This window comes from Sciurus vulgaris, assembly GCF_902686455.1.
Source record: "Sciurus vulgaris genome assembly, chromosome: 11".
NCBI classification, from domain to species: domain Eukaryota; kingdom Metazoa; phylum Chordata; class Mammalia; order Rodentia; family Sciuridae; genus Sciurus; species Sciurus vulgaris.
Window position 1 is genome coordinate 61,918,192 of NC_136472.1, and position 21,453 is coordinate 61,939,644.

Genomic DNA, 21,453 nt, shown 5'->3' on the forward strand with positions numbered 1-21,453 from the left:
GGGAAGCCCAGGCTGACCGCCCCCGGCCCAACCAGCAATGAAACCCGAGGCGCCGGAGGATTGCGCAAAACCCTCTCCCTCCCCCGCTTGATCGGTGGCATGTTTCTAAAATTCCCATCTGCACAACATAAACAGGAAACATGCAGCAAAAACCCTGGCGGTGCAAATTCCAAGCTTCCAGCCGAGGGCGGGAGAATCTCATCTTTGCTGGTGGTGGTAGTAAGCAGCGCAGAGTGAAAACTTTCCAAGTGACCCTTCAACTCTTCAGGTCCGGTTTTCCCAAATCACGCCCTCCCCGCCCTCCCCCAACAAAAAAAAGAATAGACCCTTGCTTTAGGAAAAATAGGGAATGGGGACCGCGAAGCGGCAAGGAGGCCTCAAAGCCACGTCCCGCGGCTCCAGAGGCAGCTCGAGGCTGGGATAAGCCCGGCTACCCACTCCCGCGATCGCTGCAGGAGCGGCCCGCCGCGGGTGGGGGTGGGCTCGCCGCCGCGGTTCGGGGCCGCGGAGCCCGTCGGGTGGGGGCAGGGGAGGAGCGGGCGCCAGGCGCGGCGCAGGCGCAGAACGCGCCTCGGTTGTCAAACATGGCTGAAGTGCTGCCGCTACCGCTGCTGCCGCTGCAGGGAAAATGCTGAGCCCTCCCGGGCCAGGTGGGCGGCGGCGGCGAGGGCGGCGACGGGGATCCGCTTCCCGGGCGCGGCGGCGGCGGCCATGGCCCGGCTGGCCGACTACTTCATTGTGGTAGGCTACGACCACGAGAAGCCAGGTAAGGGTGTGGGGCGGGCGCCGCCCCCGGGCCTCCTTGCCCCCGCCCCCCGGCCGCTGTCCAGTGGGCTCTGCGGGGCCGGGCGTCGCGGCCGGGAGGCGGGGAGGCGGGGAGGCCCTGGTCTGCCGGCGGCGGAGCGGGCGGGCGGAGCGGGCGGGCGGCGACGGGCCTTCATGGCGTGGCAGGACCTCGCGGTGGGCATGGGGCACCCGCACGAGGGGCGGAGACGGGGAGGCCGCACCGGCCGGGCCCAGGGAGGACCAACTGGGCCAGCCTCGGGCCAGTCTGGGGCTACGACCCTCTCTCTGCAGGCGCGCGGGGACTAGGGGCAGCGCCCTCGTGCCGGCGAGATTGGGCCCTGGACCGCTAGGTTGGGAGGGCGGGAGCCGACTGTGTTAAGTTCCTCGGGGATAAACTTCTACCCTGCATCCTGAGTGAGTAACGAGTGACGCAGGGGGCTGTCCTCTCCAAAAGGAAGTGCTGAGAGTCCAGTGCTACCTCACTCCTGCGTTGTTGGGGGCATTTACTGACCGCCCCTCCGAACGCTTGGTACGGACGAAGTTGGAAAGGATCTTTGCACTTTTAAACGTTTCTGGGAAATGCTCCCCGTTCCTTCAGGACTAAACGCATCCCGCGGATCGCTGGAGATGATGATGTTTCACTTTAATGTGTGTTTAAATTGTTTTCTTCATTTGTTATAAATTTTCCTTCACAAGGAACAATTTGGCTAATTCGTTGCCTTTTATATTTTAATTGATAGACTTCCGCAATTTAAGAGAATTAAAGGTCCATGCACTTTTTAATTTTGTTTGCATTCCTTTGTATGGTTACATAGGTAAACAATGTAATAATAAACTGAACTGGGGAAGCATTCCTTTTTTTCAAGCTTTTTTTCAAGCTTCACGCTTGAAAGGAATCTTACATTCCTTCTGTTCCCTTCATTTTTCAGAGGAGATGCTGAGGTTGTGTTTTGCTGATGGTCACGGTCATTGGTAGTGTTAGAATACCATTGTTCCACCCCCTCTTGTTGGTCCATTGTCCCTCTCATTACTGCTTTCCTAAGAACTTCCCCTTCTTTAGTGGAACTCTTATATTCTTTCATCTTTCACCACACGCGACCTGATTGAGGTCAGTTATTTAAGAGAAGGGTCTGGGCTATATTTAGAGTGTCTTTTGGTTTCAAAATTTCATACCGTTTCCCAGTAATTTTGCATAGTATAGTGTCTCCTACCAAGATTTAAGTGTGGAGGATCACACTTTTGTTTTTAACCTTTGTGATCTGGGGTCAAATCCAGAGCCTTGTGCATCCTAGGCAAGGACTCCAGTGAACTACAACCCCAGCTTGATTTTAACCTTGTTTAGTTTTCAGTGACATTGTTCTGCATCCTCACCCCACTTCCCTCATTGGGTTTTGAACCCAGAGGCACTCTGCCACTGAGTCTTTTTTTTTTTTTTATTTTGAGACAGGGTCTCACTAAGTTGCTGAGATTGGCCTGGAACTTGCATCCTCTTGCCTCTGCCTTCAGCGAAGCTGGGATTATAGGCATGCACCACTGTGCCCAACTTCCCCTCCCACTCCAACATTTTTAAACAGTCACAGATTGAAGAAAAGCTAGGAGTAGGGTACAAAGAATTTTTTTTCTCCTGAACAATTTGGGAGGAAGTTGTTGATCTGATGACCTGTCACCCTAGAATACTTTAGTGTGCATTTTCTCCAAAGAGGGTATTTTCCTACATAATCACAGTACAGGCATCAAAATAGGAAATTCATATTGATACAGTGCAACATCTAGTTATTTTGTTGATTGTGCTGTTAATTTCTTTACTGGCAAAAAGAGCACTGCAGAATTATGGGTTGCATTCATTTGTCATGTTTCTTTAGTCTCCTTCAATCTGGAACAGTTCCTGCCTCTTCTCTTTCATGACCTTGGCACTTTGGATGATTACAGTTCTTTTATTTTGTAGAATTTCTTTCATTTTGGAATTGTCTGTTCTCTCATGGTTAGATACACATAGGTTATGCACTTGGACAAGAGTATCACAGAAGCAGTGTTCATTGCATTTTCCAGTTAGGTGGTGCACAGTTTTACTTCATTATTGGTGATTTTCACTTTGAGTATATAATCAGTATCTGCCAGGTTTCTCTACTTGAAGTTAATAATAGTTTTTGTGAGGAGTACTTTGAAACTATGTAAATACTTGTTCCTCAACAAAAACTTGATGGATTCATTTATTGACGTCTATGAATTCATGGTTTTATGGTTTTTTTTTTTTTAGTGGATTATATTCTGTTACTGTTTGTTTTAATCTGTTACTGTAACAAAAATATCTTAAACTGGGTGATTTATAAACAATAGAAATTTATTTCTCAAAGTTCTAAACACTGAAAGTTCAAGATTTAGGATTCAGCAGATTTGGTTTCCAGTGAGGGTCTACTTCCTCATAGCCATGTTCTCACTTTAACCTCCCATGGCCTAAAGGGCAAATTAGCTTTCTGGGATCTCTTTAATAGAGGAACTAATCCCATTTATGAGGGCTCCACCCCCATGACCTAGTATTATCACTTCCTAGTACTGTCACCTTGGGGTTGAATTTTTTTTGGGGGGGGAGTTATAAACATTTAGGCCATAGTAATATTTATTTTGGTGATCAAATTATTTCTCATTTGGCCAGTGATATCCTATACAGCTAGTTTTTATGTCTTTATGATACATCCCTATCATTCTTTGAGTATATCTTTACTTTTCAGCATAAAATATTCCTGGGCTGGTGTGGTGGCAAATGCCTGTTTTCATCCCAGCTACTCAGGAGGCTGTGGCAGGAGGATCACAAAATCAGCAAGATTGTCTCAAAATAAAAAAATAAAAGCCTGGGGTGTAGCTAAGTGGTATGGGGCTCTTGAGTTTAATCTGCAGTACTCCCAAAACCAAAAACAACCAAAGATTTTCCTGGATTTCCCCCTCCCCCCTTCTTTTTTGGTGAATATTACCTAGGGGCCTTCTGCATGCTAGGCAAGCACTCTAATCCCCCCCCCCCCCCCCAGCTTATTTTGTACTTCCTTCTCTTGACTCTGGAATTAGCCATTTCTCTAGGGATCCCTGATTCCCTTTAGTGGAGAATGACATTTTTCAGTGCTAGTGTCTTATTGCTTTTAGGTTGTTAATGGTTGGAACTGGCAAATATATGTATGTATGCACACATACACATTTGCATCTATTGCTTTACATTTTGAAAACTGAATTCACCCTGATACTTTTGATTTCAGTTTAACACTCCAGGGTCCTTTTACAGCTTGTAATGTTCTTCACAGACAGCAAGATATCTGGCTTTCATTATTCTTAATATGTTTATCTGTTTAGTTTCTCATTTATAACCAACCTTTTTATTTATTTGCTGTGATGATTGAACTCACGGCCTCACACATGCTAGGCAAGCATCTACCACTGAGTTACATGCTCAACGCCCCCAACCTTATAACTGATCTTTCTTCTTCACCACTGTCCCCTTTCCCTTCTAATTCCCAGAGTCTTCATTCCATCTCTTCCTTCCTCACCTCCATCTCTGTCAGGATCTAAGAGCCCATAGTAGGGTGCCTCAATACAGGGCCTTCCAGCATACTCTGACTTAATACAGGGCTTCCCCAGCCTACTCTGACTCCCCAGATTTGTTTCCCCTCTGGATGTGTACACATTTCTCACCCTGTTCAGGCTCTCACCTCCCATGCTGGGTTGCTCCTAGTGAAGACATTCTTCTGAATGTGTCAGTTCTGCATGCCATTGACCCACAACTTGGATTCAACACAGTGGTCTTTAGTTTCTTTTCACATAGATAGTCTCTGTAGCTCACTTGAAATCCTACAAGCTTCCGCCCCCACGCTGCTTCTCTTCTCACAGGATGGAAAGGAAATTTTTTTCTTTTTCTTTTTTTTTAAAGTAACAAAAATCTAGAAGCTTGTATAAATTGCATAATCTTTCATAGTGAACTGTATAATTTTTTCTGTTTGGGGTAAGTTTTTGTAGTTTATTCAAGTATAATTTACATGCAGTAAATTTCACTCTTTTATGCGAGCTGTTCAGTGTTTCTTTTTTTAGGTTTTTTGTTTTTTGTTTTTTGTTTTAATACTGGAGATTGAACCCAGGGTTGCTTTTGATTTGTGGTTATAGTCTTCCTCTCTAAAAACTTATTGGAAGAAAATCTACTAAATCTATGTATTTTTAAAAATTACAATTGAAGATTCAATCTAATTGATTCTGCAGATCTTTATTACATAGTTTTCTTCGGGCATTAATATGATTTTATTATCCAGCTCTCTAAAAGCTAATCATATTATGATGATATGTTACTGAAATATATACAAGATTTAATACAAGAGTTCCTGGAATTATTCAACCAACATACTCTTTACTTTTGTACCTAAAATGTCTTTTCCATTAATAATACTTTCAACTGAATTTTGATATATATCTATTTTAAAGTTAAATTGAAAGAAAAAACCCTGTCTTGAAAAATTGCTTTTAAAAACTGGAAAAAAAAGAAAAAGAATAAGTATGTGCTATTCAAGTTACATAGAAAGAAGAGTACCTAACACTTTAGTATTTAACAAACGTATATTGAGCGAACACACAATTGTTAAAAATATGGAAAAAAACAAAGGAGAGGGGAGATGTGGTTATAAAAGGGCAACAGAAGGGATTTTTATGGTGATAGAACTGTTTTGTATCTTCACTGCATGGTGGATACATGAAGTTCCATAGGTGATGAAACTGTAGAGAACTAAATACTACTCATACAAACGAATACAAGAAAATGGGAAATCTGAATAAGAATGATGACTTATAGTAAAGTCTGTATCCTAGTGATGGTATAGTGCTATGATTTTTCATGATGTTACAATTGAGGAGAACTAAAGTAAAGGATACATAGTTTCTTTCATTTCTGATAGCTGGTGTATGTTTGTTTACCCAGGGCCCTATATCATTGAGCTACATCCCCAGCCCTGTTTACTTTTTTATTTTGAGACAAGGTCTTGCTGAGATACCCAGGCTGGCCTTGAACTTTTGATCCTTCTGCCTCAGTCTCCCAAGTAGCTGGGATTATGAATGTACACCACCAATCCTGGCTTTACAACCGTAAATCTATGATACCTCAAAATAAAAGGCTTAATTTAAAAAAAGCTATAAGGAAGATAAAAAGATCCCCTTAACTTCATACTGGTGGTATAAGGATTTTTGTTGTTGTTTTGTTTGTTATTTTGGTACTGGGGGTGGAAACAAGGGACTTGTGCAAGCGCTCTGCCTCTGAACTATATCCCCAGTGCAATATAAGGAAATATTTATGCTATAAAATCTGAAGATTGAAAAACAATCTTCAGTGGTGGAATTATTACATCTTGTGTGGACATCAGTTTAACTTCAACATTCACTTTATTATTGGACATTTACTTGTTTCCAGTTTTGTGCTTATGATGCTGCTATCCAGTTCAGGAAAACGTAGCTTGAAAACCTCGTTTTTTTTTTTTTTTTAATAGTGGTTTGATTTTGATAATTTGAAATTATGACTTTATTTTCCAGATTTTACATATGTACAGAATAATTAAAAATATTTGTTTCTAATAGTTATTTAGCCAACTGTTTTACTTTTAGTTTCACTCAGATTTGTCAAAGAAAAATTGATGACTACTGAGTTAATTCCCTACATGCCTTTACTTTTATTTTTCCTTACTTCTGCTTTTCATTAATAAATTTAGAAATAATCTACTTATCTAGATTTTATTTAACCTAGAATTAAGTTTGATAATCATTTGAGGTTCTTGTATTTTTTTCATATCAAAGTGTTTGCATATATTAGAGAAAGCATTTGGAATACTTCATAGGTAATTAATTGGTTTCATTTAAGCAGTATGTTATAGGTGAGGTAAGGCCAAAGGTAAATTATGTATAATACTTAAAATACTGTAGTTTGAGACTCTTTTTCCCCTCTGCTGGCGATTGAATCTAGAGCCTCTGTGTTTGCTAGGTAAGAGTTTTACCACTGAACTATACCCTAAGCCCCCCTCCCCCTGTTTTTGGTATCAGAGATTTAATCCAGGGGTGCTTTACCAGAGAGCCACATCCCAACCTTTTTTATTTTATTTTTGAGACAGGGTCTCACTGAATTGCTTTGGATCTCACTAAGTTCTGAAGCTTGTCTTGCAATCCTTCTATCTCAGCCTCCTAAGTTGCTGAGATTATAGGTCTGTCCACCATGCCCAGCAGCCCTTATTTTTTAAATTTTATTTTGAGGTAGGTTCTTGTTAATACTGATCTGGAACTTGGGATCCTTCTGCTGCAGCCTCCTGGGTAGTTGGAATTATAGGTATGCACCACCACACCTGGCTTCTGTGTGTGTGTGTGTGTGTGTGTGATTGAACCCAGGGCTTTGCACATACTGAGCACACACTAGAGCACTGAGTTATACCGAGGCTAGTCCCTTGAGCCTATGCATTTAAAAATCAACTATCCATTTTTAAAAGGAAATTATTATTAAACTATTGGAATACATAGTGCAAGATCCCCTCCTCATCCTCATTCTATATTGAAGGAGTTGGAATTTCCTGGCTATTGGTTTTTTTTTTTTTTTTTTTTTTTTACCAACTGTCAAGAACTATTTGGGATTAACTGATTTGAAAGAAATATTTATTACTTTATAGTCATTGTGCCAAATGCTAGGACAGTAAATAAATGAGTGAACAGGTGAGTCTCAGAGCTGGGTATGGTGGTCCTTGCCTGCATATAGTCCCAGCTGCTGAGGAGACTCAGGAGGTAGGAGGATCACTTCGGTCCAGGAGTTCAACTGGGCAACAACCAGACACTGTTAAAAAAACAAAAAGGAAAACTATTTTTAACTTAGTCATTAATGGAGACAGTCTTGAAGTAAGAAGTAATGATAAGAAGATGGATCTATTTTCCTGAAAGAGAAGATTTATGAGAGGTGATGTTTAAATGAAGTTGAGTAGGATGAGTAAGTCTTTGCTATATGGAAAGGAGGACAGAGATTATAGGCAAGGAGAAAAATGTGGAAGAGAGTAGTATAAATGGGAATGGAGGTAGGCTTTGATGTTGGAGTGGATTGGGATCAGACTATGTATAGCTTTGTGGAATTTAGCATTGACTCTGTAGATAGTGAGGTTTTTGAAAAACAAGAATTAACCTAGAAAAGTGACTCAAATGGTAATGAACTGGAGGTAGAAATATCAGTATCAGAAAATTCTGGAGCATTTACAGTGAGAATACAAAGGAGGATATGGATGCTAGAGAAATTTGAAAGCTCAAATTAGCAAAATTTAGTAATGAATGAATATGAGGAATAAAGTGGGAAGAGTAGTTGAGGATAACAAAATCTCTAGACTGAGTAATGGGTGGGTAATGATGATATAAATACAATTAAGGCATTCAGGAGAAGGAATGAATTTGGATGAAATGCTAATCAAGATAGAGATATCATTTGGGTATTGTAAATATATGTCAGGTTGTAAAGACAGGTAAAGATTAGAGATTTAATTTGATAATTTTAAATAGCTAGTTGATTGTCAGATATGAAGAAAAGAATTAGATTCCTCAGGAAATATGTAGAATGAGAAGAGGAGTGACATAATGGTTGAACCCAGAGAAAAATCAGAATTTAAGAGGTTGATAAAGTAGTAACAGCTAGGAAACTGAACAAAGCCAGGAAAGAGAACAAAGATTGTGAGGTATCATGGAAGACCAGGGTGTGCCAAATTTTGAGGAAGAGAAAATAGTAAATAAGTATGAAATGTTCTGAAGATGTTGTATAATGAAGGCTAAAAATAAGCTCATGAATTTGATAATTAGGATAATGATTTTAGAACATTATACAGTTATCTCTTGGTATCCATGGGGGACTGGTTCCAGAACACCTTTCCCAACTTCAGGACACTAAAATCTGTAGATATTCAAGTCCCTTTTATGAAATGATGAATATTTGCATATAACTTGTATATAGCCTTCATCATCTCTATATTATTTAAGTAATACAACATAAATTCTAAATAGTTGTTATACTATATTGTTTGGGGTATACTGATAAGAAAAAGTCTGTATATGTTCAGTAAAGACAAAATATTTTTTTTCTATTTTCAATCTGTAGTCCGTTAAATTTGCAAGTGCTGGTGAATGTGAAACCCAGAATACTTAAGGCTGAATGTATTAGAGTTGCAGGGACCAAAGTTAGTTTAATAAAATGCATGTCCCATGTCATGCTGCATAAATTTCATGTAGTTCAATATATTTAATTTGTGTGTGTGTGTGTGTGTGTGTGTGTGTGTGTGTGTGTGTGTGTGGTGCAGGGGATTGAATCCAGGACTTTGTGCATGCCAGGCAAGCACTCTACCAACTGAGCTATATCCCCATTCCCATATTTAATTTCTTTTTAAAAGTTTATTATGACCTGCAACTCATGGCTTGTGGAAAGAGAAGTCAGAGGTGACTTCAAGTTGCAAACCTCAAGGTCTGAGATACTTGTGATACTGTGAATTAAATAGAAGATTAAAAATGTTTTTCTTTTAAAATTGCATATGTCTCTGTGGGTTTGGAAGATACTGGGTTTTATTTTATAGACATCTGAGTGGAGTATTCAAAAAATGGGACAGGTAATAGTAGGTAGAGCTGTAGAAAGTTGGCATTGAGGCAGAAGAATGGATGACCAAGGATCAAACTTTGGGGAATACCATTGCTAAGGGTATGGAAAAGAAAAGGAACCACAGAAGAAGGGTTTGGAGAATTTAGGAGAGATGTTTAGGTTCTCCCCAGTAGCCATTCTTCTCTATGATAGTGATAGAACTACTACTGATTTTTGACTAGTTATGGGGCTGTGCAAAAGAGATCATTTTCAAATTTATAACAAGTATAAATCTGTGAATCTGTTCTGGCCAGTTCAGTGTAGGTGAAAATTGTGAATGACAGTATTTCGAAAGTGTTCTTAAAGGATGAAAGTGTGCCTTCTAGCTTTTCTCTTTTCTGAGACTGGCATTCTGATTAAAGACTGGAGCTCTGGCAGTCATATTGGGCCAAATAATAAAGGTCCATAGGTCCATACCCCAGGGATGTCAAAGGAAAACATTAGAAAGAACCTGGGTTCCTAATGACTTGTAGTAGGATTGTCATAGCAGACCTGGGGTGTAGCTGCTCTGGATTTTTTTAAAACAAGAAACTACTATAAATCTGAGTTTTCAGTTTCATGTATTTAATCCCAATACACAGAGGAGGGGAAGATCAGAATCCAGAGTCGTAGAAAGCAAGGGAATATATCTGAGTCATATGTGGCAGATAGAGATCAATGGGATAAGTTAAGAGCTTTCCAGATGAAAGTACAGATCTTCTGTTTGCATCAGATTTATGGATAAGGAGGAACCAGTGAAGGTTTCCTCCTACTAGTGGCTCATAAGTTATTACTTGTGAACAGATACACATCTTTTGAATGAAAATTCTGAACTGGAGGTTTCCTGATGCTTATTACACTCTAGTACATTATTTTATCTCTTGAGAATTTATATCAAGGATAATCTTAACCCTGAATTGTTTCAGCTGGCATGTTGTGTTATAAAGCAAATTATAGAACTTTAGCAGGAGAAATTAAGGAAACGGAGGAAGGAGATTAAGCTCTTATTTCTGAGAATATTTTACTGGTGTTGATGTAGGTGCATTAAAGTAGGTTGGAGATCATAAGCTAGAGCTTATATATATTAATTAATATTTGTCATAATTATATTCTTATATAATTACATTATACATTATTTGCTATGTTTGAGTTTTTATATATGTTCCACGTCTGGGACTGTGGGACAAAATGAGTTAAGACCTTTAGTTTGAATAAACTGATTTTGATGGGTAAGAATATCTGGTTGGAAAACTGAGAGTTTTTTCTTCAAGATAAAAAGACTATTTTTTTTTTTTTTTAATACCAGTGTTGTTTGTCTTATTAGTGCTCAATACATGTTCTTTTTTGGGGGATTCTGTATTGGGGATCTAACCCAGGGCCTGGCACATGCTAAGCCAGTGCTCTACCATTGAGCTACTCTCCCAACCTTGATAAGATATGTTTGTAGAATTGAATTGTAGAAGTAGTAAAATCCAATGAGAGTTAAAAAAAAAAAAAAAAAAGTATTTGTGAGCATCTATCACAATGGAAATCATTGGAATAAGAGCAATTAATGCTGGAGACAATGGGAATAAGTTTAGGAATAAAGTTCCTTAGGACTTGGAGGTTTTAGTCACCTTATTTGCTGCTGTGATTAAAAGACCCAACCAGAAAAAATGTAGAGGAGGAAAAGTTTATCTGGAGGCTCACGGTTTCAGAGGTCTAATCCACAGACAGCAGTTCCATTCCTCAGGTCTCAAGGTGAGGATGAACGTCATGGCAGAAGAATGTGGTAGAGGGAAGAAGCTCCTATCATGATCAGAAAGCACAGAGAATAGTCTCCACTTGCCAGATACTATTATGTACCCCAAAGTCACACCTCCAATGCCCCATCTGCCTTCAATTACCACTCAATTAATCCCATCAGGGAATTAATTTGCTGATTGGCTTAAGACTTTCACGACCCAATCACTTCTCTGAACCTTCTTGCATTGTCTTACAGGTGAGCTTTTGGGGTACACCTCAGATCCAAATCATAATGTATGCAAATGTTTGCAGGATACAAATATTTCAGTTAAGCTCTGACTTCTTCCCTTTAAAGGGTGTGTACATTAGAAAATAAAATTGCCATTTCAGTAGTCTTAGAGATATTCTATACAGTAGTCTTAGAGGTATTCTATACTGATCTGCATCAAAGAATGTCACTGATCAACTATGGGGACTTTGTGAGAGGTGACAAGTCAAGTAGGTAGGTATTATAAAACCAGAAATCTAATCTTTTCCTCCCTCTTCACATGGTTTTTGTGTCCTTGTCCCAATCGCCCTGTCTTTTATAAAGACACCAATCACTGGATTTAGAATTTATCCTGTATCCAGAATAATTTCTTCTCATTATATCATTAATTATATCTACAAAGACCCTCTTTCCAAATAAGATCACATTTTGAGATTCCAGTGGACTTGAATTTTGGAGGGACATTCTTTAACCCACTAGAAATGTAAAGGTTCATGAAATTTTTTTTATAATGCTGACTGTTTGCAAATGTTAGGAAATTGATCTGACAGAATAGTGCTAAATTGACTTAATTTCTTAAACATAATTTTGAGGTAACTCATACTTTCAAAAGTCAAATATATATAAAAATTCATTTCCATAACATTACAAGTTGAAACAACATTCACTTTAAATACCTGCATTAATAACACTTATGGAAAATTAAGAGGGGCTGAGGGTGTAGTGTAGTGGTAGAGTGCGTGCTTGATCCCAGGTTCAGTTCCAATCACCAAAGGAAAAAAAGAAAAAAGAAAGAAAATTAAGAATTCCTTGGATGATAGACTTGTAACTTTGTACATAGTTTTTCTTTTTCTTTCTTTTTTTTTTTCTTTTCTTTGTAGTGCTGGGGATTGCACCCAAGGACACTCTTATCACTAAGCTACATCCCTAGCACTTTTTGTTTTGAGAAAGGGTCTTGCTAAGTTGCTAAGATGGATCTGGAACTTGTGATCCTCCTGCCTCAGCCTCCTGGGTTGCTCAGATTATAGGGATGTACCATTGCAAATGGCTGTATATAAGTTTTCAAACATTTTTTTTAAAGGTAAAATTTATTAAGTGTTTGATGTCAGAAATTGTATTATATGCTCTATTTTTATAATTTTATTCAATTTTATAACAGATAATATCAAACAGTTGTTGCTGTTATCACCAATTAATGGCAAAGAAACTGATGCTTAGAATATTGAGCAAATTGCTAAAACTAGGAGACCCAAGTAGTGCATGATTAGAATCAAAAAAGGTTTTGATTTGTATATGTTCTTTAATTTACTGTGCCCTTTCTTTCCATATTATTATGTTGGTATAGTCAATAGGTAATGTCTCACAGCCTATATGTATATGTGTATACACATATATATGTGTGCCTAAATACATACATATATGTATGTGTATATGTATTTAGGCATTTGATTTATAGGCAGAGACCATCAGATTGAGTCTTCAACTCATTAAAAAAAAAAAAAAATCGAATGTTTTTCCTGCTAGGCAAGCACTCTACCACTAAACTATACCCCCAGTCCTACGGATAGATTATTTTTCAACTGTTTGTATAGGCCTGACACTTTTCATTGAGTTTTCTCTTGTCCTTTTTGTACTTCATTCCTGGATTTGAACTTCTTGATACTTTGCCAGTTAGCCATGAGAAATCAATACAAATAAGCAAATGCAAAACAAAATTTAAATAACCTGTTACAAGAGATGGTCAAAAGTGTTTCTGTAGAACTTTGGCCATCAGGAGGTGAATCTGCTTTTGAAAATATTTTTCTGTTGCAAAGTATGGTTGCTATTTTTTGATATAACTGGACTACTAATTATGGTTAAAGACCCATTTTTTTCACTGGGCAAGGTGGTGCATGCCTGTAATCCCAGTGACTCTTGAGGCTGAGGCAGATGGATCATAACCTCAAGACCAGACTTAGCAATGTAGTTGAAACCCTGTCTCAAAACAAATGAACAAACAAACAAAAAAAGAAAAGAATAAAAAGGACTGGGATATAGCTCAGTGGTTCAATCCCTAGTATTTTTCACCTTATTTATCAATAGTGTCTTTTGTAGAAAGTAAGAGTTAGACTGTGCAAATTGACTGATTTTAAAAGATCAATAACTGTAACCTCAGAAAAAAATTGCTTCTTTAAGCTTCTTAAAATCATTGTTCTGATTTTAACTATGATTAAAGCATGAAGAGAATTTTCAAGTTTTGAAGGCTATGGCATGTTATAATCTGCAGTTGCCACTAATATCATGTCACATAAATTCAGAGATTGCAATGAAATAGCATATTGGTTTATACACTCTTAAATGTTGATATGTCTTTTAGTGAACCTTCATAGGTGTATATAATTAAAAATAATAGTGTATAGAATTTCAGCTTTGGTAAAATATTATTTTGAAACAGGGCATTGTTAGTGTTACATGTCCCTCAAGAAACAAATTTTGTTTTATTCCCTCTGGTATATTGTTTTGTTATTTCATTTTATTCATTCATTTATTCATTTAGTACTGGAGATTGAATTGAGGGCTTTATACATGCTGGATAAATGGTCTACCTGTGAGCTATATTACCAGCCCTTTTTTTAAAAATTTATTCGTATTGTAAACAAATGGGATACATGTTGTTTCTGTTTGTACATGAAGTAAAGGCATACCATTTGTGTAATCATACATCTACATAGGGTAATGGTGTTTAATTCATTCTGTTATTTTTTCCTTCCCCCCACCCCTCTTTTCCCTCTATACAGTCCCTCCTTCCTCCATTCTTGCCCCCCTCCCACCCCCCATTATGTGTCATCATCTGCTTATCAGCGAAATCATTCGACCTTTGGTGTTTTGAGATTGGCTTATCTCACTTAGCATGATATTCTCCAATTTCATCCATTTGCCTGCAAATGCCATAATTTTATCATTCTTCATGGTGGAGTAATATTCCATTGTATATATATGCCACAGTTTCTTTATCCATTCATCAACTGAAGGGCATCTAGGTTGGTTCCACAATCTGGCTATAGTGAATTGAGCAGCTGTGAACATTGATGTGGCTGTATCTCTGTAGTGTGCTGATTTTAAGTCCTTTGGGTATAGGCTGAGGAGTGGGATAGCTGGGCCAAATGGTGGTTCCATTCCAAGTTTTCTAAGGAATCTCCACACTGCTTTCCAGAGTGGCTGCACTAATTTGCAACCCCACCAGCAGTGTATGAGTGTACCTTTTTCCCCACATCCTCTCCAACACCTATTGTTGCTTGTATTCTTGATAATCGCCATTCTAATTGGGGTGAGATGGAATCTTAGGGTAGTTTTGATTTGCATTTCTCTTATTACTAGAGATGTTGAACATTTTTTCATATATCTGTTGATTGCTTGTACATCTTCTTCTGTGAAGTGTCTGTTCATTTCCTTAGCCCATTTGTTGACTGGATTATTTGTATTCTTGGTGTAGAGTTTTTTGAGTTCTGGAAATTAGTGTTCTATCTGAAGTATGAGTGGCAAAGATTTTCTCCCACTCTGTAGGTTTTCTCTTCACATTGCTGATAGTTTCTTTGATGAGAGAAAGCTATTCAGTTTGAATCGATCCCAGTTATTGATTCTTGCTTTTATTTCTTGTGCTTTGGGAGACCTGTTAAGGAAGTCTGATCCTAAGCCGACATGTTGAAAATTTGGACCTACTTTTTTTTTTAAAATTTTATTTATTTATTTGTTTGACACAACTTGTTTCCTCCTTTATTTGACAATTCCTTTAGGATAATTCCTCCCTTTGCTGATTTGCTTCTTTGTTTTTCATCTCTTCCTCATGGAATATTTTGCTCAGAATGTTCTGTAATGCTGGCTTTCTTTTTGTAAATTCTTTTAGCTTTTGTTTATCATGGAAGGATTTTATTTCATCGTCAAATTTGAAGGTAAGTTTTGCTGGGTATAAGATTCTTGGTTGGCATCCATTTTCTTTCAGGGCTTGAAAAATGTTGTTCCAGGCCCTTCCAGCTTTTAGGGTGTGGATTGAAAAATCTGCTGATATGCGTATTGGTTTCCCCCTGAATGTAATTTGGTTCTTTTCTCTCACAGCCTTTAAAATTCTGTCTTTATTTTGTATGTTCGGTATTTTCATTATAATGTGCCTTGGTGTGGGTCTGTTGTAATTTTGTGTATTTGGAGTCCTATAAGCCTCTTGAACTTGATTTTCCATTTCATTCTTCAGATTTGGGAAATTTTCTGATATTATTTCATTGAATAAATTGTTCATTCCTTTGGCTTGTTTTTTCTAGGCCTTCCTCAATCCCAATAATTCTTAAATTTGGCCTTTTCATGATATCCCATAGTTCTTGTAGATTCTGTTCATGATTTCTTACCATCTTCTCTGTTTGTTCAACTTTGTTTTCAAGGTTAAATATTTTGTCTTCAATGTCTGAGGTTCTGTCTTCCAGGTGTTCTATCCTATTGGATATGCTTTCTATGGAGTTCTTAATTTGGTTTATTGTTTCCTTCATGTCAAGGATTTCTGTTTGTTTTTTTTTCAATATCTCTAACTCTTTATTGAAATGATCTTTTGCTTCCTGTATTTGCTCTTTTAATTGTTGATTGGTGCGATCATTCAATGCTTGCATTTGCTCTTTCATCTCATCATTCAGTGCGTGCATTGCTCTTTCATCTCATCGTTTGCTTCTCTGATCATTTTAATTATGTACATTCTGAACTCCTTTTCTGTCATTTCTTCTGCCATGCTGTCATTGGGTTTTATTGATGTAACATCTAGATTTGTTTGCAGCATTTTCTTTCCTTGTTTTCTCATATTGTTCAGGTATCAGTGGACCGCTGAGATGTTGCAGATTTCCTCTATTGACTTACAATGTCCCTGAAGATTTCTATATATATCCCCCCCTTCGCCTTCAGTAGGCTGAAGTCTTGGAGGAAGTTGATAATGCGGTGCTCCACAAGGAAGCTGCCTCTCTAGGAGTGGTGGCCTTCAGGTGGGGTATAATCCCTGCTAGTGGGCAGAGGTGCCTCCACTTGTTGACCAATGGTCATCCAAGGGGACCTAGGCTGCGGGCTGAGGCAAGGCCTGTTTGGGCCTGAGTCTCTGGTTTTACCATCCTTGTGGGGAAACCTCACCCGGCAGGGAAGACTCACCCGGTGGGGAGGTCTCGCTGGTCAGTTCCCTCCTAGAGGTTCCCCTCAATTTACAGCTACCGCCTGGGCTGGGCTGCCTTCCTCTGCAAAGTTCCCAGGGGCCCGGCCCTAACTCCTGGGCCTGGGAGCCTCACCCTTCGCAGATGAATCTCCTTAGGCTGCCCCTCCTCAGAGAATCTGCCCGCAGGCCTGGAACCTTCGCTCCGCCCTAAGCCTGTCTCTGTGCGGCTCTTCCACCAAGAAGCCTCCTAGATCCTGGGACCTTGCTCTGCACCTAATCGCCTGGCTATGCGGCCCCTCCTCTGAGCAGCCACCTGGGGCCCCGTACAATCGCTCTGAGTCCCAGAGACCCGCCACACGCCTCTTCCTCCAGACAGCTGCCCAGTATTCCGGTGCGATCACTAGGAGTCCAAGAAACTCACTGCGTGCCTCCACCTCCCACCAACCACCCGTAGCCCTGGGCAATCAATCACTCCGAGTCAAAGTGACCCTCCCCGTTCCTCCTCCTTCTCCAGATAACTCCCCGGGTGTTCAGGAGCGGTCGCTCTGAGTGACTCTGAATCCACGTGACCCGCTGCACGGGTCCTCTGGGCAACCGCCCGGAGCTCTGGTGCGGCCACTCAAGACCAAGCGACCCACCACGCTTCTCCTCCAGGCAGCCCCCCTGTGTTCAGGAGCTGTCACTTTAAGTCCAAACAACTCACCACTCGCCTTCTCCTCTGAGCAGCCGCCTGGAGCTCTAATGCAGTCATTGCGAGTCCACACGACCCGCCGCACTCCTCCTCCTCCTCCTCCTACTCCTTCGGGCAGGCCCCCGGTGTTCAGAAGTGGTCTGAGTCCAAACAGCTCGCCACGCAGCCCCTCCTCTGGCAACCGCCTGTAGCTCTCGTGTAGTCACTCTGAATCCAAGCGGCTGCGCTCCTCTTCCTCCTCCTCCTCCTCAGGGCAGGCCCCGGTGTTCTGAGTCCACACAGCTCTCCTCGCCACTCCTCCCCTGGGCAGCCGCCGGAGCCCCAGTGGTTGCTCCGAGTCCCAGTGCTGTGCAGAGCGGCCTCCTTTACGGGGCTCCCAGTTATCCGAGTTCACTGCTCCAGCGGGGGGAGGGGTGTCTCGCCGGCAGCTCTACTTCACAAAGTTTCCTGCGTTCCGGGACCACCGTCTCATCCGGGACGCCTTCCCAACGGGTGAGAGTCACCCGGCTGCTTTGAGTTGGTCCCAAGTGTCTCAATATCTCCTCTTTTGAATCCTGAGTCCTGGAGCAACATGAAATGCAGCCACCCTCTAGGCCGCCATCTTGAAACCCCCCTACTTTTTCTTCTATAAGATGCAGGGTCTCTGGTCTGATTCCAAGGTCCTTGATCCATTTTGAGTTGAGTCTTGTGCAGGGTGAGAGATAGGGGTTTAATTTCATTCTGTTGCATATGGTTTTCCAGTTTTCCCAGCACCATTTGTTGAAGAGGCTATCTTTTCTCCATTGCATATTTTTGGCCCCTTTGTCTAGTATGAGAAAATTGTATTTATTTGGGTTTGTGTCCTTGTCCTCTATTCTGTACCATTGATCTACCTGTCTATTTTGGTACCAATACCATGCCATTTTTGTTACTGTTGCTTTGTAGTAGAGTTGAAGTTCTGGTATTGTGATACCCCCTGTTTCACTCTTCCTGCTAAGGATTGCTTTAGCTATTCTGGGTTTCTTATTCTTCCAGATGAATTTCATGTTTGCTTGCTCTATTTCTGTAAGGTATTACCAGCCCTTTTTATTTTTTATTTTAATACAAGGTCGCACTAAATTGTTGTGCCTGACCTGGAACTTGAGATCCCTCAGCCTTTCAAATAGCCTGGATTACAGGCTTATAACACTTTCTGGCCTTTTAAAAATTTTGTTCTAAAATTCTCTTGTTGACTTGGAACTTAGAAGGATTGGGAGACCCTTTTTTTTTCTCCAAACAAAAAACAGTTAAAACATAAAAAAAGTGAATAATTATAATTTATTTTTATTTTTTATTTTTATTTTTGGTGGTGATGGTACTGGGGACTGAACCCAGGTGTGCTTTGCCACTGAGTTACAGTTCCAATTTTTTCTTTTCTTTTTTTTTTGTTTTTTTGGTATGGGGGATTAAACTCAGGGTCACTTAACCACTGAGTCATATCCCCAGCCCTTTTAATTAATTTATTTATGTTGAGATAGGGTCTTGCAAAGTTGCTTAGGGCCTTGCTGATTTGCTGAGTCTGGTTTTGAACTTATAATCCTCCTGCCTCAGCCTCCTGAGTTGCCAGGCCCAGCCCTTTTTGATTTTTTATTTTGAGACAGGGTCTTGCTCAAGCTGGTCTTGAATTTGCAATCTTCCTGTGTTGTTTGGATTATTGGCATGCAATGCCTCTTCCCCCTTTTACTCACATCTTGACTTTACCTCCTTATATACTTGTTTTCTTACTGGTCCTTTTGCCTGGCTCTTGATTTTTTGGTGCCATATGATTTAGAATCTCTGCTTACTATTTTTTTTTTTTTTTTTTGTGTGTGTGTATGATCAAATTCAGGGTCTTGCTGCATCTTAAGCCCATGCTAAGTCCATGCTAAGCCTATCACTGAGATACACCCTCTGCCCCGTGCATATCTGTTTTTCTGTTCAGCTTTGACTCAACTATTATGGTTCTGTTGCACATTCCTGGTACATGTTCCTCCATATTCCTTGGCATATTGCTTTAACTGACCTCCCTATTGCTAAATTCTTTTATGTCTTACTTATTATAGTAATACATATTTGTTACAAAAATTTCAAACATTACCAAAAGCTGCTGCTCTCTTGACTATATTACCTCTCTACATACTTTGTCACAATGAATTTGGTTCTAGGCACCTGTATGGAAAATTTCTAGTTCTTTTATTTTATTTTTTAGTACTGGGGATTGAACATGGGGGCAGTTTACCCCTGAACTACATCCCTAACCCCTTTTATTTTAAGACAAGCTCTCACAAAGTTGCTTAGGGCCTTTCTAAATTGCCGAGGCTAGTCTCAAACTTGCAGTCTTCCTACTTCAGTCTCCTGAGTGGCTGGAGTTGCAAGCATGCACCAGTACTTTTAATGAAATGAAACCTCAGTCTTCCAGAATTGACAACGGACGGAAAGCCTCAACAAGGGAAGGGTCTGCTTAACCTGCAAACTTTAATTCTTGCATTTCTCCATTCTGTCTTATGGAGTGCTACTTTTTTCATAACAGTTGTACATGTCATCCTGTACAAAACAAATTTTCCCTTTATTTTCTGAGACACAGCTGAAACAAGACTGAAACACTGAAAGATGACTTTTCTTGTTGGAAACAGTGGCACATGCCTATAATTCCAGCAGGCCCAGGCAGGAGGAAAGCAAGTTCCAGGGCAGTCTGGGTAACTTAGTAAGACCCTGTCTCAAAAAAATTTATGTGTATATAAATAGGGCTGGGAACGTAGATCATTGGTAGAGCACCCCTGGTTTCAGTCCCTAGTTCTACAAAAATAAATAAATAAAAGACTTTTCTAAAGACTATATAATGTGCATGCACGCGCGCGCGCACACACACACACATACACACACACACACAAACACACAAACATAAACATACACACACCCCCACACCAACCAACCAACCAACCAACCAACCAATCAACCAACAAAAGGTTTCCAAGGTGTAGTTTACTCCTTTTGGGTCTGTGGTTTCTTAAAGGATATGGATACCATTCCACTTGTTTTCTGGTCTGCCATCATATGATAGAAGTCATTTGTCCTTTCACCCTGTCTTACTTGTTTTTATGGTATTGGGGATTGAACCCAAGACTGTTCTGCCTCTGAGCTACATCCCCAGCCTTTTTTATTTTTGAGATAGGATCTTGCAAGGTGTGGAGGCCTTGATCTTTTGATCCTACTTTCTCAGTATCCTAAGAACTTGGGATTACAGGTGTGTGTCACCATGTCCCGCTTCAATATGTCTCTCTCTTTTATTATTTTTGACTTTAAAAAAAATTTGTTGTTTTTAGATATACATGACAGTAGGATGTATTTTGACATTATACATAACATGGAGTATAACTTACTCTAATTAGGATCCCAACCTTGTAGTTGAACATGATGTGGAGTTACACTGGTCATTTATTCTTATATGAACTTAGGAAAGTTATGTCTGATACATTCTACTGTCTTTCCTGTTCCTATCTCCTGTCCTTTCCCTTCATTTCCCTTTGTCTAATCAACTGAACTTTTATTCTTCCCTCCCCTGCTTATTGTATGTTAGCATCCACATATCAGAGATAACACAGAGAACATTTGGCCTTTGGTTTTTTGGGATTGGCTATTTCACTTAGCATTACAGTTTCCAGTTCCATCCATTTACTGCCAAATGCCATAATTCCATTCTTCTTTATGACTAATATTCCCTTTTATATATCTATAAAAGGGAATATTATATATATAATATTATAGATATATTATAGATATATAATATTATAGATATATAATATATGATATTATAGATATATATTATAGATATATAATATATAGATATATAGATATAGATATAATATTATATATAATATTATAGATATATAAAAGGGAATATTTACTTTATCCATTCATCCATTGAAGGGCACCTAGACTGGTTACATAGCTTAGCTATTGTGAATTGAGCTGCTGTAAACATTGATGTGGCTGTCTCCATACTGCTTTCCGTAGTCCAATTTGCAGTCCCACCAATAGTGTATCAACGTGTCTTTTTATGTGTAGACCCTAGGTGAGGGCTAGGCAGATAATCCATTCCTGTCGGGTCTAAGGTCCCTTTCCTGGTTCTCATATTCTACCTAAAGATCTGTCTCTTTTATGTGTGGTTGATATCAGGACTGCTTTAGGAGATATTC

At 39.7% G+C, this 21,453-nt stretch overlaps 1 protein-coding gene across 1 annotated transcript in view; it reads left to right on the forward strand.

Annotated features, from left to right (window-relative positions):
- The first annotated feature begins 542 nt into the window (after positions 1–542).
- Positions 543–21,453, forward strand: part of SBF2 (SET binding factor 2) — a 494,106-nt gene continuing 473,195 nt past the window's right edge. The window contains 1 exon segment of the mRNA XM_079104301.1: positions 543–766. Coding sequence (XP_078960427.1) covers positions 712–766 — 55 coding nt within the window. The 5' untranslated portion in view covers positions 543–711.